Raw genomic sequence first — 12,301 nt, forward strand, 5'->3', positions numbered from 1 at the left:
ATGGATGGATGATTGGATAGAACAATGGATGGATAGATGCATACATGGATGGATGGACAGGATGGATGGATAAATGAATGGATGGATAGAACAATGGATGGATGGATGGATGGACAGAATGATGGATAGATAAATGGATGGATGAATGAATGATTGGATTGACAGAACGATGGATGGATGGATGGATCAACAGATGGACAGAATGATGGATGGATGAACAAAATCATGGATGGATAGATATATGGATTGATGGATAGAACAATGGATGGATGGATAGATAGATGAATGAATGGATGGATAAATTGATGGATGGATGGATGGGTAGAAAGAATGATGGATGGATGGGCAGATTGATGGATGATTGGATTGGCAGAACGATGGATGGATGGAATGATGGATGGACGAACGGATGGATGGATGGATGGATCAACGGATGGGCAGAATGAAGGATGGATGGATGATTGGATTGGCAAAAACGATGGATGGATGGATGATTGGATTGGCAGAACGATGGATGGATGGATGGATCGATCGATCGATGGAATGATGGATGGATGGATGAATGGATGGATGGATCAACAGATGGGCAGAATGATGGATGGATGGATGAACAAAATGATAGATAGATAGATAGATAGATAGATAGATAGATAGATAGATAGATAGATAGATAGATAGATAGATAAATGGATGGCTAGATGAATTAATGAATGGATGGATGATTGGATAGAACAATGGATGGATAGATGCATACATGGATGGATGGATGAATGAATGGATGGACAGAACAATGGATGGATAGATGGATGGATGGACAGAATGATGGATAGATAAATGGATGGATGAATGAATGATTGGATTGACAGAACGATGGATGGATGGATGGATGGATCAACAGATGGACAGAATGATGGATGGATGAACAAAATGATGGATGGATAGATATATGGATTGATGGATAGAACAATGGATGGATGGATAGATAGATAGATGAATGAATGGATGGATGGATGGACAGAACGATGGATGGACAGAACGATGGATGGAAATGGTTAGTGATCTCTAATCTCTCATTCTGTTGTTCCGGTTTAGTGACGTGTAACTATGGTAACGGCGGCTGTCAGCACATCTGTGAGGAGATGGACCACGGACCCAGATGTTCATGTCACATGAAGTTTGCGCTTCACTCTGATGGGAAGACCTGTGTAGGTGAGTTCTCTCTACACCACACCACTCCACCTGGCCAGCTGCTGCAACTGCAGTCAAGACATCTAACAGTCTTTACTAGTTTTATCCAAAGGAAATTGGAAGAACTAGATGACTAGATAGGTCACTAGATGATAAAAAATAAGGGCGATCGGTGACGTCAACCAAAATAAAAATAGTTTTAGATATAATTAAGTTTTGATGGAAGATTATGAAGATCATATACAAATAATGTGCACTAATGAATTGTTAAAGGATTCATTTAGTACACAGGGCTGATTCTGATTTCACATTGACGTCCTAGTGAACTCCAGACATTGTTAAAGCAAAAGCGCTGGGTTTAAGAGACTTCTGATGGAAACTCTGAACGTAATGTTCTGTGAAGTCCAGAGTTTGGCTTGATTTTATGAGGTGGAACCAAATCTCAGAGTTTCACTCGACGTTCAGAGCATACAGTGAGAAATGAGTGTTCTGGTCATCTCTAGTGTTTTACAGTGAGCACATTGTCCTTTAGTTACGCGTCATTTACATACATATGTTAGTGTTTCCATTAGTCTAGTCACGGAGGAGGATTTACAGGCATCGTGGGAGCTCTAAACTGAAAGTTGAACGCAAAAAGACACTTACGCATGAGATATGAACTTGATGCATTTATGACCATATATCAAACTTAGGAAATCAAGATTACTGAATGTGAAGAGTTATGTGCTTTCCTGCTCTAGTCGACTTTTTTTTTCTGTTTAACTTTGCTTGCTTGATTTGCTGAACACATTTCCCTTCAACTTTACACGTTATTAAAAAGCACTGATTGGTCATAATGCTGTTTAAAGCTGCAGTGTGTAATTTATGAGCCATTGGCGTCACCAAACGAATTTGTGAAAATAAGGATTGTTTCTTTATAGTGGTTTCTGCATATTAAGCATTATTTTAGTGTTTTAACATCCAAAAAATGACACACAGCAGCTTTACAACCTGAATAATAAGTGTGTGTATGTGTGTGCCAATCACAACTGTTCTGTGCACCTCTTTAGCCAATCACAGCTTTGCTTTGCGTTACTGCAACCAATCAAAGCAGGCCTCTGTATTACTGAGCCGTGATTTATGAACGACTAACAAAACAGCAGACTTGCATCAGTTTAAGTCTGAATTACATGTGCTGCTAAATTTAAATTTCTAAGAAAAAAAAGATTATATGATGATTCATTGTTATGTATTTTTTATATTCAGAGTACTACTACTACTAATAATAATACATTATTTTTTAAATAATACATTCTTAATATAATGTTTATAAATGTATACCATTTTAAAAATATTTTAAAATCTAGTATAATTTTTATTACATTTTTTTAAATGTATTAATATTTAGTTTTTCTCTCTCTCCCTCTCTTTTTTGGGGGGATTTATAATATGATCTGGATATTTGTTGTGAGATTCACCAATTTTTTTTTTTAAACACAAAAAATGAATATTTAATACTTTGTCGTTTAGTCACACTGAACTTGAATGCCAATATTACCATTAGTGAGTGACAGAAACTGATGCTCATAAGAAAAAGACACTTTTTATCTGTGTGTGTGTGTGTGTGTGTGTGTGTGTGTGTGTGTGTGTGTGTGTGTGTGTGTGTGTGTGTGTGTGTGTTTGTACTCTGAAGCTGAAAACAGATCTTGGGAGCGTCGACCGTAATAGTTGGAAAAGTCATAAAACACTTCAGGATGGCATTATGAATCCTTAAGTTAGCAACCGGCTTCACATCCGGCCACATCCAAACAGAAACAAACATACACACGCTCTCGAAGACAGCAGCCTGAATATCAGGGACCTTGTTTCCCGAGCGAACTGCGGATAGTTTGGCTTCTGATGCATTTTTTTTTGCACGCCTCTTTTACTCTGGATCCAGCTCTTATGTCAAGGTCTCACTCAGACGCCCTATTATTACCCCTCTGTTCCCCCCGAAACCTGCCAGCAGCACCTCAAATGAGACGTCTGGCTTGTCTGATGGCCCCCAAAGACAAAACCGAGCGTTCTGCTGAGTAAAGCGCAGAGGCCAGAGAGCTGCGGTGAATCTGTCAGCGTCGCACATTTCCCCCCCACAGGAATCCAGATCCAGAAGGCTGAGCTGCGGTCGCCGGGTCGCTCTCTCACAAGCTCTAATAGGCCAGAAAGCCACAATAAAACAAGCTGAACTTATTAATAAGCCCCTGTTGAGCGATGGGCTGGAGTCACAGAGTAATTGATGTGGCCTACCCACAATCCCCTGAGGAGATGGAAACCGTTCGCATGATAAGAGAAGGTGAGAAGAGAGGCTGGATGGATGTTTCTTCAACAACAGGCACTTTTATGTCCCGGGGATTGAGTTAGTCATTTAAAACATAAAAGTCACATTTAAACTTTCTTGGAAACTTTTTACTGCATGCCTTTATTATTTATCGCTACTTATTTGCTACCTATTAAATGCAATAGTAAAATGGTATTAAAATGTTATTTAAAAAAGTATATGTCTATATATACTTGAAGTATGAAAGATTTTGATGTTTTTTTTATCTTTTCTGCTCACCAAGGCTGCATTTATTTGATCAAAAATACAATAAAAACAGCAATATTGTGAAATATTATTGCAATTTAAAATAACTCTCTTATATTTTTGAATATTTTGAAATATAATTGATTTCTGTGATGCAAAGCTGAATTTTCAGCATCATTTCTGCAGTCTTCACTGTAATAGTAGTAATCTCTTTACTGTGAAATCTCTTTACAAATGTTTTTACTGTTACTTTTAATCAGTTTAATGCTGAAGAAAACTTGTTATTAACTTAATTTATTTTTAAAATTTGTATAAATGTATATACAATATAATCATAATGATAATAGTTATTATTATTATTATTATTATTAAGAAATAAAAGTAATAAGAAATTAGCAAAAAAACAAAGAAGCTAGTAAAAATATCTGTGTATTTATGACATAATAGTAATAATAAAAATTATAATAATAATAATAATATTATATACATTTATATAATTTTTGTTCTGTTATAATTTTTTTGATAATTTCTCATTAGCTTAGTTTTTAAATAAAATATAAAAAATAATAATTATTATTAAATAATTATTAAATAATACTTTTAATTATAATATAATTAATAATACTATAAAATATGAATTATTATTATTAAAAAGTATGATATTATAAATATATGTAAATAATATAAATATTTTTATGAATAAATAAATAAATAAATAAATATTGTTATAAATTTATTAGATTTGTTAAAATGTATTTTTAGATCTATTATAATTTTTATTTAAATATATTATAGCAACAATAATTAAAGAATTAAAAAATAATAATAATTATAATTTTTCCATGTTGGTAACTGTAAGTCAACAAAGTACTTCAACTGTCAGAGTGTATTTTAGAGAGTTTATTTTCTAAACGTCCACAAGGCCAAAACTGTCCAAGTTAAACAAACATTTAGCACAAGCATTTTTAACTCTTTTTAAGTCTTGCCATCTCACTGTGTTTTTCCCCCTTTGCTTTGTTTACAGCATATTAAGAATAAAATAGTTCAGAGGACCAGATGTAGCATGTGTTAAAGACTTTTTCAGATGCCATTGCAGTGATTTGGTCAATGACTGGAGTCTGACCAACACTTCAGCATGGATGCTGGATTCGCCCCGACAGCAGAAATAGCTCAGCGTTTGCATCAATGAATCAGATCACCTGCATTTTTGTTAGTCAGACCTCATTAATGCAATAGGATCCTTATAAACAATTTAGCTCAGAATAGATTCTAAGTGATCTCTGCTCATTTTTTAGCCGAACATCCTTTGATTCGCAGCTCTGCGCAATAGCTCTCGGATTTTAATCTCCAAATGGCGCATTGGTAGAGTAAAATCAATCACTCTGATCTCACTGGGTGGCTTTTGTGTTGCTTGAGCTACTTCATCTATTCTCTTCCCCTCTCTCTTCATCCTCATTGACTGCTTTTCTTCAGTGGTGATGGATTTCAGTCGCTCTGATTACTTTTGCACTTTATATGGCTTTCATCCTTCTCAATCTGTCACTGATGATTCGCTTTGCCAAATGGGTTTGGTTTGAAACCACACATTGAGCGGAAGGGATGGCAATAATTCAAACACTATCACACATCCACAAGTATGTAAGGGATAATGTACATCCAGCCGGTTGTTATCTCAGAATAAACCCGGACAGGGTGATCAGGTTCTTGTATCAACCTGAAGGGGTTTATTCTGAGATAACAACCGGTTGGATGTACATTATCCCGCTTATTACACGGCTACTTGCCACATGAGTAAATAATTAGACGCGAAATATTGATTTGAGTTGAAATATTTGAATGCAAAGCTTCCGTGAAGCAAGCGGCAAATTCAAACTAGACGGACATTTAAGGGAAACGGTGCAGTCAAACCACTTATTACACAACATTTCACCACAAAAATAATTAAGGCAATAAAAGAATTAAGACGAAAATGTTTTAAAACCTTACCAGTTTGTTAGTTCTCTTATAATCCATTACAGCGTACAAAACAATCGTAGCAAAATGGCAGCAGCTGCGTTTGTATGAAACGAGAGCGAGTCCGCGATACCAGGATGACATAATTAAATAATTGTACACCATTTTGAAGTTTTAATATTTTATTAGCTAAACAAACACAAAGCTTCCACCAAGAAAAAATAGTTGTTACCGGTTGTTATCGAGGGATAACATACCTCGGAATGTCGCGATTGACCAATCAGAATCAAGTATTCCACAGAGCCGTGTAATATTGACAAATAATACCTGAAGAGAGCAATGCGTTAGCATTCCCATACATCTCAGTGGCAGTTTCAGTCCGGGTGGGCCTCACACGTCCTGAAAAGTGAAGCTGCGGGATCTTTGTTCGCCCCCTGGTGGCTGACTGCAGTACAGGTCAAAAACCCACCCTCTCCATGTAAACGAATGGGACTTGAGTCAAAATAAAAAAATAAATTATGCTTCCAATACAATTTTCTGAATGATGGTTTTGGTCTTTTAAGGTATTTGTTTTCACGCTGATATATGTTCAATTGTTCGTTTTTGTGATAAGTTTGATTTTAGCTAGAAAATTGAATCTATAAAAACGGGGCGTGTCGTTATGGTTAATTGGGTCTGCGGGAGTTTGGGCGGGAGTTTGATACCGCGGCTCTACCTCACCACACTACTGCGTAGACTCTGGCTCCAAACTAATCTCTACTGCGCAGACTCTGGCTCCAAATGACGTCATTTACTGAAGATGTCAGCGGTCAAACTGAGATGCTTTGGCTTCACTTTTCTATAGTGGAAGGAATAGGAGACGCGTCGTCCATCTTTTTTTACAGTCTATGTTTCAGTCGTACATGGTCCCATTAGCGACTATGCTAAGTGGTGCAGCGGTCATACTGAGATGCTTTGGCTTCACTTTTCTATAGTGGAAGGAATAGGAGACGCGTCGTCCATCTTTTTTTACAGTCTATGTTTCAGTCGTACATGGTCCCATTAGCGACTATGCTAAGTGGTGACAAAATTGGATGCTGGTAAATACTATAATATAATGAAATATTTGAGGATTATATGTTATTTGCGCACAATTTTATTCAGTCAGAAAACACAATTACTTTTTATTGGTCGTCAATGGATAATTATGCTCTTTGTAGCCAGATCATATCTGTATATTTGAATAAGTTTCCAGTTTATGTGATCCTGAATGGCAATTCATTGATTTGTTTGTTTGGCTTGTTTTTACCAAATGCCACATAGAGAGATTAAAATACTTCTGAGATCATTTGAATTGCACTCAAACATTTGGAATCATTAAGATTTTTAAATATATTTTAAAGGAAATCTTTTGTGCTTACCAAGGCTGCATTTATTAGTTAAAAAATACAGTAAAAACACAAATTTTGTGAAAAGTTATTACAATTTCAAATAACTGTTTAATATTTGAATATATTTTAAAATGTAATTTATTGCTGTGATCAAAGCTGAATTTTCAGCATCATTACTCCAGTCTTCAGTGTCACATGATCCTTCAGAAATCATTCTAATATGCTGATTTGCTGCTCAAGAAACATTCCTGATTAAAATTAATATGTCATATGTTTTGTGGAAACAGCCGTATGTCTTCTATAGTAACATAAAGTTATGCCTTGAACCTTTCTCTTCGTAGAAAGTAGTAAGTGAAGCTCACTTTCTAGTGGAATTCTCTCTTAATATATCCAAACAGAATGTGAAAACGCTAACAGCTAACACCTAACCGCTAAGTGTTTTTCCACATGGGTCCAGGCATCTTCATGTGATCCTACAATCAAACGACATACCCAAGCCCTCCGCATAAGCCAGCGGATTTGCACGAACATTTCCGTAGAAGCAAGACACTTAGCAAACAAAAGGGTTGTGGAGATTCTTAGCCTGAGAGAGATGCTAATCCGAAACAGATGCTCACATCTGGCTGGTATACTCAATCCCCAGGCATCGTATTGTTTAAAACCCTTTGTTTCATAAGCAGTTCAGTGTTGCACCTTTCGGTCGGACAGGCTTTGTTACTTGGTAGTTTTTTTTAAACTGAGAAGTCACATCGCAGGTAAGTGATTGAAAGTCTTCAATGAACTGCAGTGGGAATCATTGCCACAGCTTATCTCTGCATGACACGAATTCACGCCTTCTTGCTCATTTTGAGTGTTTGAACTCACTCACACTAACCGGTCTGCATCTATCTGCTCTGTGTTGAGAGTGTTGTCTTGTCAGTGCATGAGAAGACTAACACTCTGCCTTGTTGCTTTCTGTACGAAAGTATACAAAACTGATTTAACACCATGTTAAACACCATTTTGGACTGCTCAGGCTCACCTAGTTTGATGGTTTAAGGGGATCTAAACCAACTTCAATCAGTACACAACCTTGGGTTGGTTTAAGCTGGCCTTTTGACAGGGAGTTTATGAACTAAATTGCTCTTGTAGCCTCATAAAAGGGTCAGTTTGAGTACTAGGGCAACTAAAAACACAAATTGACTGGCCAGGGTGTTTTATACAGTTTATAAAGTCAATCTTGGAAGACTAAGCAGTGTTTTTGTAATGTATGTGTGTGTGTGTGTGTGTGTGTGTGTATGTATGTGTATGCAGAGGAAAGAAGTACCCCACATCAGCCACTGCAGCCAGAGCTGTTACCCAATGGTAAATATGACCATTTCTCTAGCTTGATTCCTATTGGCTACTTCTTTCAATAGTGGGCGTGGTTATGCTGAAACTCTTACTAACCTTTATCGCACCAATTGCACCAATTCTTGGCTAATTTCTCCATTCTAACAAGCCAGGAGATCACCACAATGCAGTTTACCTTGGTTTACCCATGGTAAATATGTAAGTTTCTCTGGCTTGATTCCTGTTGGCCACTTCCTTCAATGGTGGGCGTTAGGGATGCATGATATTGGATTTTTGCCGATATCCTATGTGCCAATAATTTTCAACTAATTTTGGCCGATAGCCGATGCCGATATATAATTATTTTTAATTTTGGTTAGTTTTTAACAAGAACTTATTTGTTAGAATTAAATAAACTATAATAAAGCTATTTTATAATGACAGTACATTGAAGATTTGAAAATAACTATAAATTAATCACTGCATTTTTTTTTACAGAAAGATGCAGTGGTAACCTTAACATTTTATTTTAAGATTTAACATTTGGAGATGGTCTAAAGCAAAAGAGTTGTAAAAATTCTGAAAATCTTTTAGAGCTCATAATTTCTTTTAAAAATCTAACATATTACACATTAATGAATAAATCATTATATATGAAATTATTTTTTTCAATTTAAGTGTCGTTTGTGATTTTTTTTTTTGTTCATGTAAGCTATAGCTTCTGACTTTTAAATCAAAACATACTCATGATTTTATGGCATCAATTACTGCTTTATTTAATCAGAAACAGTCTAAATATTATTTGTGTATTTTGCTTTCATTTTATTAGAAGTAGGCCAACAGCGCCCCCTACGGAATTAAAACTCCTTACCAAACGGGGCAGTGTTGCCAATTTAGCAATTTTGTTGCTAGATTTAGCGACTTCCCCACCCCTTTTGAGACTTTTTTCAAAAGTTTAGGGACAAATATAGCAACGGCTTGGACAAACCTTATCTAAGTTCTCATCTTGCCCACTGATCTATATTCATCTTTATATAGATCAGTGAATTTGCCATTATGATGTCATCTAGTGACATTTAGCTGCCAGTTTGAACTACTTTCAATTGAAAGCAGTTGGCAACACTGCCCGGGGGAGGCTGCCGCTGCACGTGCTATTACTGTTTACTCTATCATACACCGAGCGCGTCAACGTGCATTCTCAGTTTAAATGCAGCGATCCAAAACAGTGAATCTAATCACCATTCAGGCAAAACTTTGCTTCAAGAATGAGCCACAATGCTGACGTGATCTAATCGCTAGCACACCCTGAGCACATGTGAGTTAATGTATTCCTCTTATCGGCAAGACATATCGGCATCATTTTTCATATCGGGCTGATGCCGATATTTACATTTAAAGCCATCATCGGCCAATTCCAATATTGGTCCGGTAATATCGTGCATCCCTAGTGGGCGTGGTTATGCTAGAATGCTTACTAACCTTTATCGCAGCAATTTCAACATTTGCACCAATTCTTGGCCAATTTCTCCATTCTGGCAAGTCAGGAGATCATCACAAAGCAAATTACCCCCATTAATATGGTTTACCCAAAGGTAAAGAAGTCAGTTTCTCTAGCTTGCTTCATATTGGCTACTTCTTTAAGTAGTGGGCGTGGTTATGCGGGAAATCTTAATAACCTTTATTGCACCGATTTAAACAATTGCACTAATTCTTGGCTATTTTCCACATTCTGGCAAGTCAGGAGATCACCACAATGCAATTTACCCCCATTAAAATGGCTTACCCAATTGTAATTAAGTCAATTTTTCTTTTGCCTTTTTTTGCTTGCCCTAGTGGCTATTTCTTTCAATAGTGGGTGTGGATATGCTGGAACTCTTACTAACTTTTATCGCACAAGTTCTTGTCCAATTTCTCCATTATGACAGGATGACAGGAAACCACCACAATGCAATTTACCCCCAATAAAATGGTTTACCCAATAGTAAATATGAATATTTCTCTAGGTTGCTTCTTATTGGCTACTTCTTTCAATAGTGGGCGTGGTTATGCTGGAACCCTTACTGGCCTTTATTGCACCAATTATTGGCCAGTTTCTACATTCTGGCAAGTCAGGAGATCACCACAATGCAATTGACTCCCATTAAAATTATTTACCCAATGGTAAATAAGTCTATTTCTCTAGTTTGCTTCTTATTGGCTACTTCTTTCAATAGTGAGCGTGGTTATGCTGGAACTCTTACTAGTCTTTATTGCACCAATTTTAGGCAAATTTCTCCATTCTGGCAAGTCAGGAGACCACCATAATGCAATTTACCCCCATTAAAATGGTTTTCCTCTCGAATTGTCTGAATGAAACCTTGCTTGTAACGTCCTTATTTGGGAACTGTCCATTCTCTAATCAGAAAGTATGTCTAATGAGGGTTTAACAATGAAGTCACTGCAGTCTCCTATGACTCTTTTTGTGATGAAGGGAAAATGGGTCAGATTTGGCCCAAAGACTTTGACCTGAGATAGATTCTTGTAATGGAATTCAATTGAACTTGCTATCACACGTCATCATACTTCGTTTTACAAACTGCATTACGCATGACTTGAAATTGTGAAAGCATTTTGTTTTGGGTGCACACATTTGATTGCACAGGGCTCTGAGATTATAAAGGAAACTGATCGGTTCTGGCAATAAATCTGCATGCTGGCTATCGGTGAAATGCACTTGTCTTGGGATTTTGTTTATTCGGCCTGAAATAAACGCACTGCAAATACACCAAATCCCAAGCACAACCTTTGTCCCAGTACCAAAAACGTGTCTCACTTTTTTTCTCTTTCTGTCAGCTCATGCTATTTTCTCGCCTAGGAAAGCATTGGCGTTTTTGAAAAATTAGCTTGTTTGCACGACAACCTTTTAACATCAGAGCGGATTTAATGGGGAACGATGTGTTTGGTCACGGTTGAGAGATACCTGTGCCAACAGCTGTCATATTTACCAAATAGCTCTACCTCTGGCGGCATGTTCCCGACTTGTTCCAACCCTTTCAGAACCTAATTGTGCCAACATTTACAATTCTAAGCAGATTCCTGAGTGCTAGCTGAATGTTGGTGGATGGCTTTGCTTAAGTAAGGTGAAACGTCCAATTACAGTGATGGTGGTGCAAACATGCCAACAGAGTCTAAGGTTTACATGTATTATTGCACAAAATACACATGCAGATCAGATGGAGACTTTCTTTTTTTAACAGCTGTCTTTTTCGGTTAAAGTTTCAGTCAGAATGGCAGGAACGAGGGCAGGTGAGATGATCCAATCTCTTGGGAAGCCATTAAATGACCTAATTGGAATTAATTGAGAGCAGTCTAGAATTTTGCCTCGGTAGAAAATCCTTCTCCCTGAATTTTCCTTGGAGGTGGTTTTACATTAGCAACTGGCCTGCTGGGTACTAGTTAATGAGTGTCGTTTCCCACTCTTATCATTTAACTCCTCTCAAAGAGTGTCGTATAGAAAGGGTTTATGGAGATAATGGTTGCATTAAGTGTTGGGATGCGACCAAAGCCGGCATGCACAGGTGCCTCAAAAACCAGCCGCTGTTTTGTCTGTGTTGCCCGAGGACTGTGTTAGATGCTTGATGTTTGAAGTGCATGTTTGAAGTCTGCAAAGAAGGTCTTAATATAGTTTATTTGTAGCCCTCTCCTCCGTGAGGAGCCTGATATCTTTGGCAGCAGATATCATTCTGAAGCTACTGTTTAGCTGGAATGATAATTGTATCTTGATTAGGTCTACTTGGGTGCTAAAGCTGTAGTTTTATATTTTGTTAAGAGCATTTAAATGGTGCTTGTCCATGAAAAATATGCCGCTATAATGTTGGAGTTGGCCTGACAACTTTCCCGGTATTTGCCTATCCCCTTCTGTGTGGTTGCTAGGTGGTGAAAAGTAAAAAAGTTTTTC

General features: G+C 37.1%; 1 protein-coding gene across 1 annotated transcript in view; it reads left to right on the top strand.

The window, feature by feature from the left end:
* LOC107687590 (signal peptide, CUB and EGF-like domain-containing protein 3) overlaps positions 1-8,397 on the top strand; it is a gene marked incomplete at its 3' end in the record, with an annotated part of 81,709 nt that extends 73,312 nt beyond the window's left edge. Inside the window, exons 6-7 of the mRNA XM_016484979.1 lie at positions 1,093-1,209; positions 8,347-8,397. Of these exons, the coding sequence (XP_016340465.1) occupies positions 1,093-1,209; positions 8,347-8,397 (168 nt within the window). The remainder of the gene's footprint in view (positions 1-1,092; positions 1,210-8,346) is intronic.
* Positions 8,398-12,301: the final 3,904 nt, after the last annotated feature.

The sequence above is a fragment of the Sinocyclocheilus anshuiensis genome, unplaced genomic scaffold (assembly GCF_001515605.1).
Source record: "Sinocyclocheilus anshuiensis isolate Anshui unplaced genomic scaffold, SAMN03320099.WGS_v1.1 scaffold2067, whole genome shotgun sequence".
NCBI lineage: Eukaryota > Metazoa > Chordata > Actinopteri > Cypriniformes > Cyprinidae > Sinocyclocheilus > Sinocyclocheilus anshuiensis.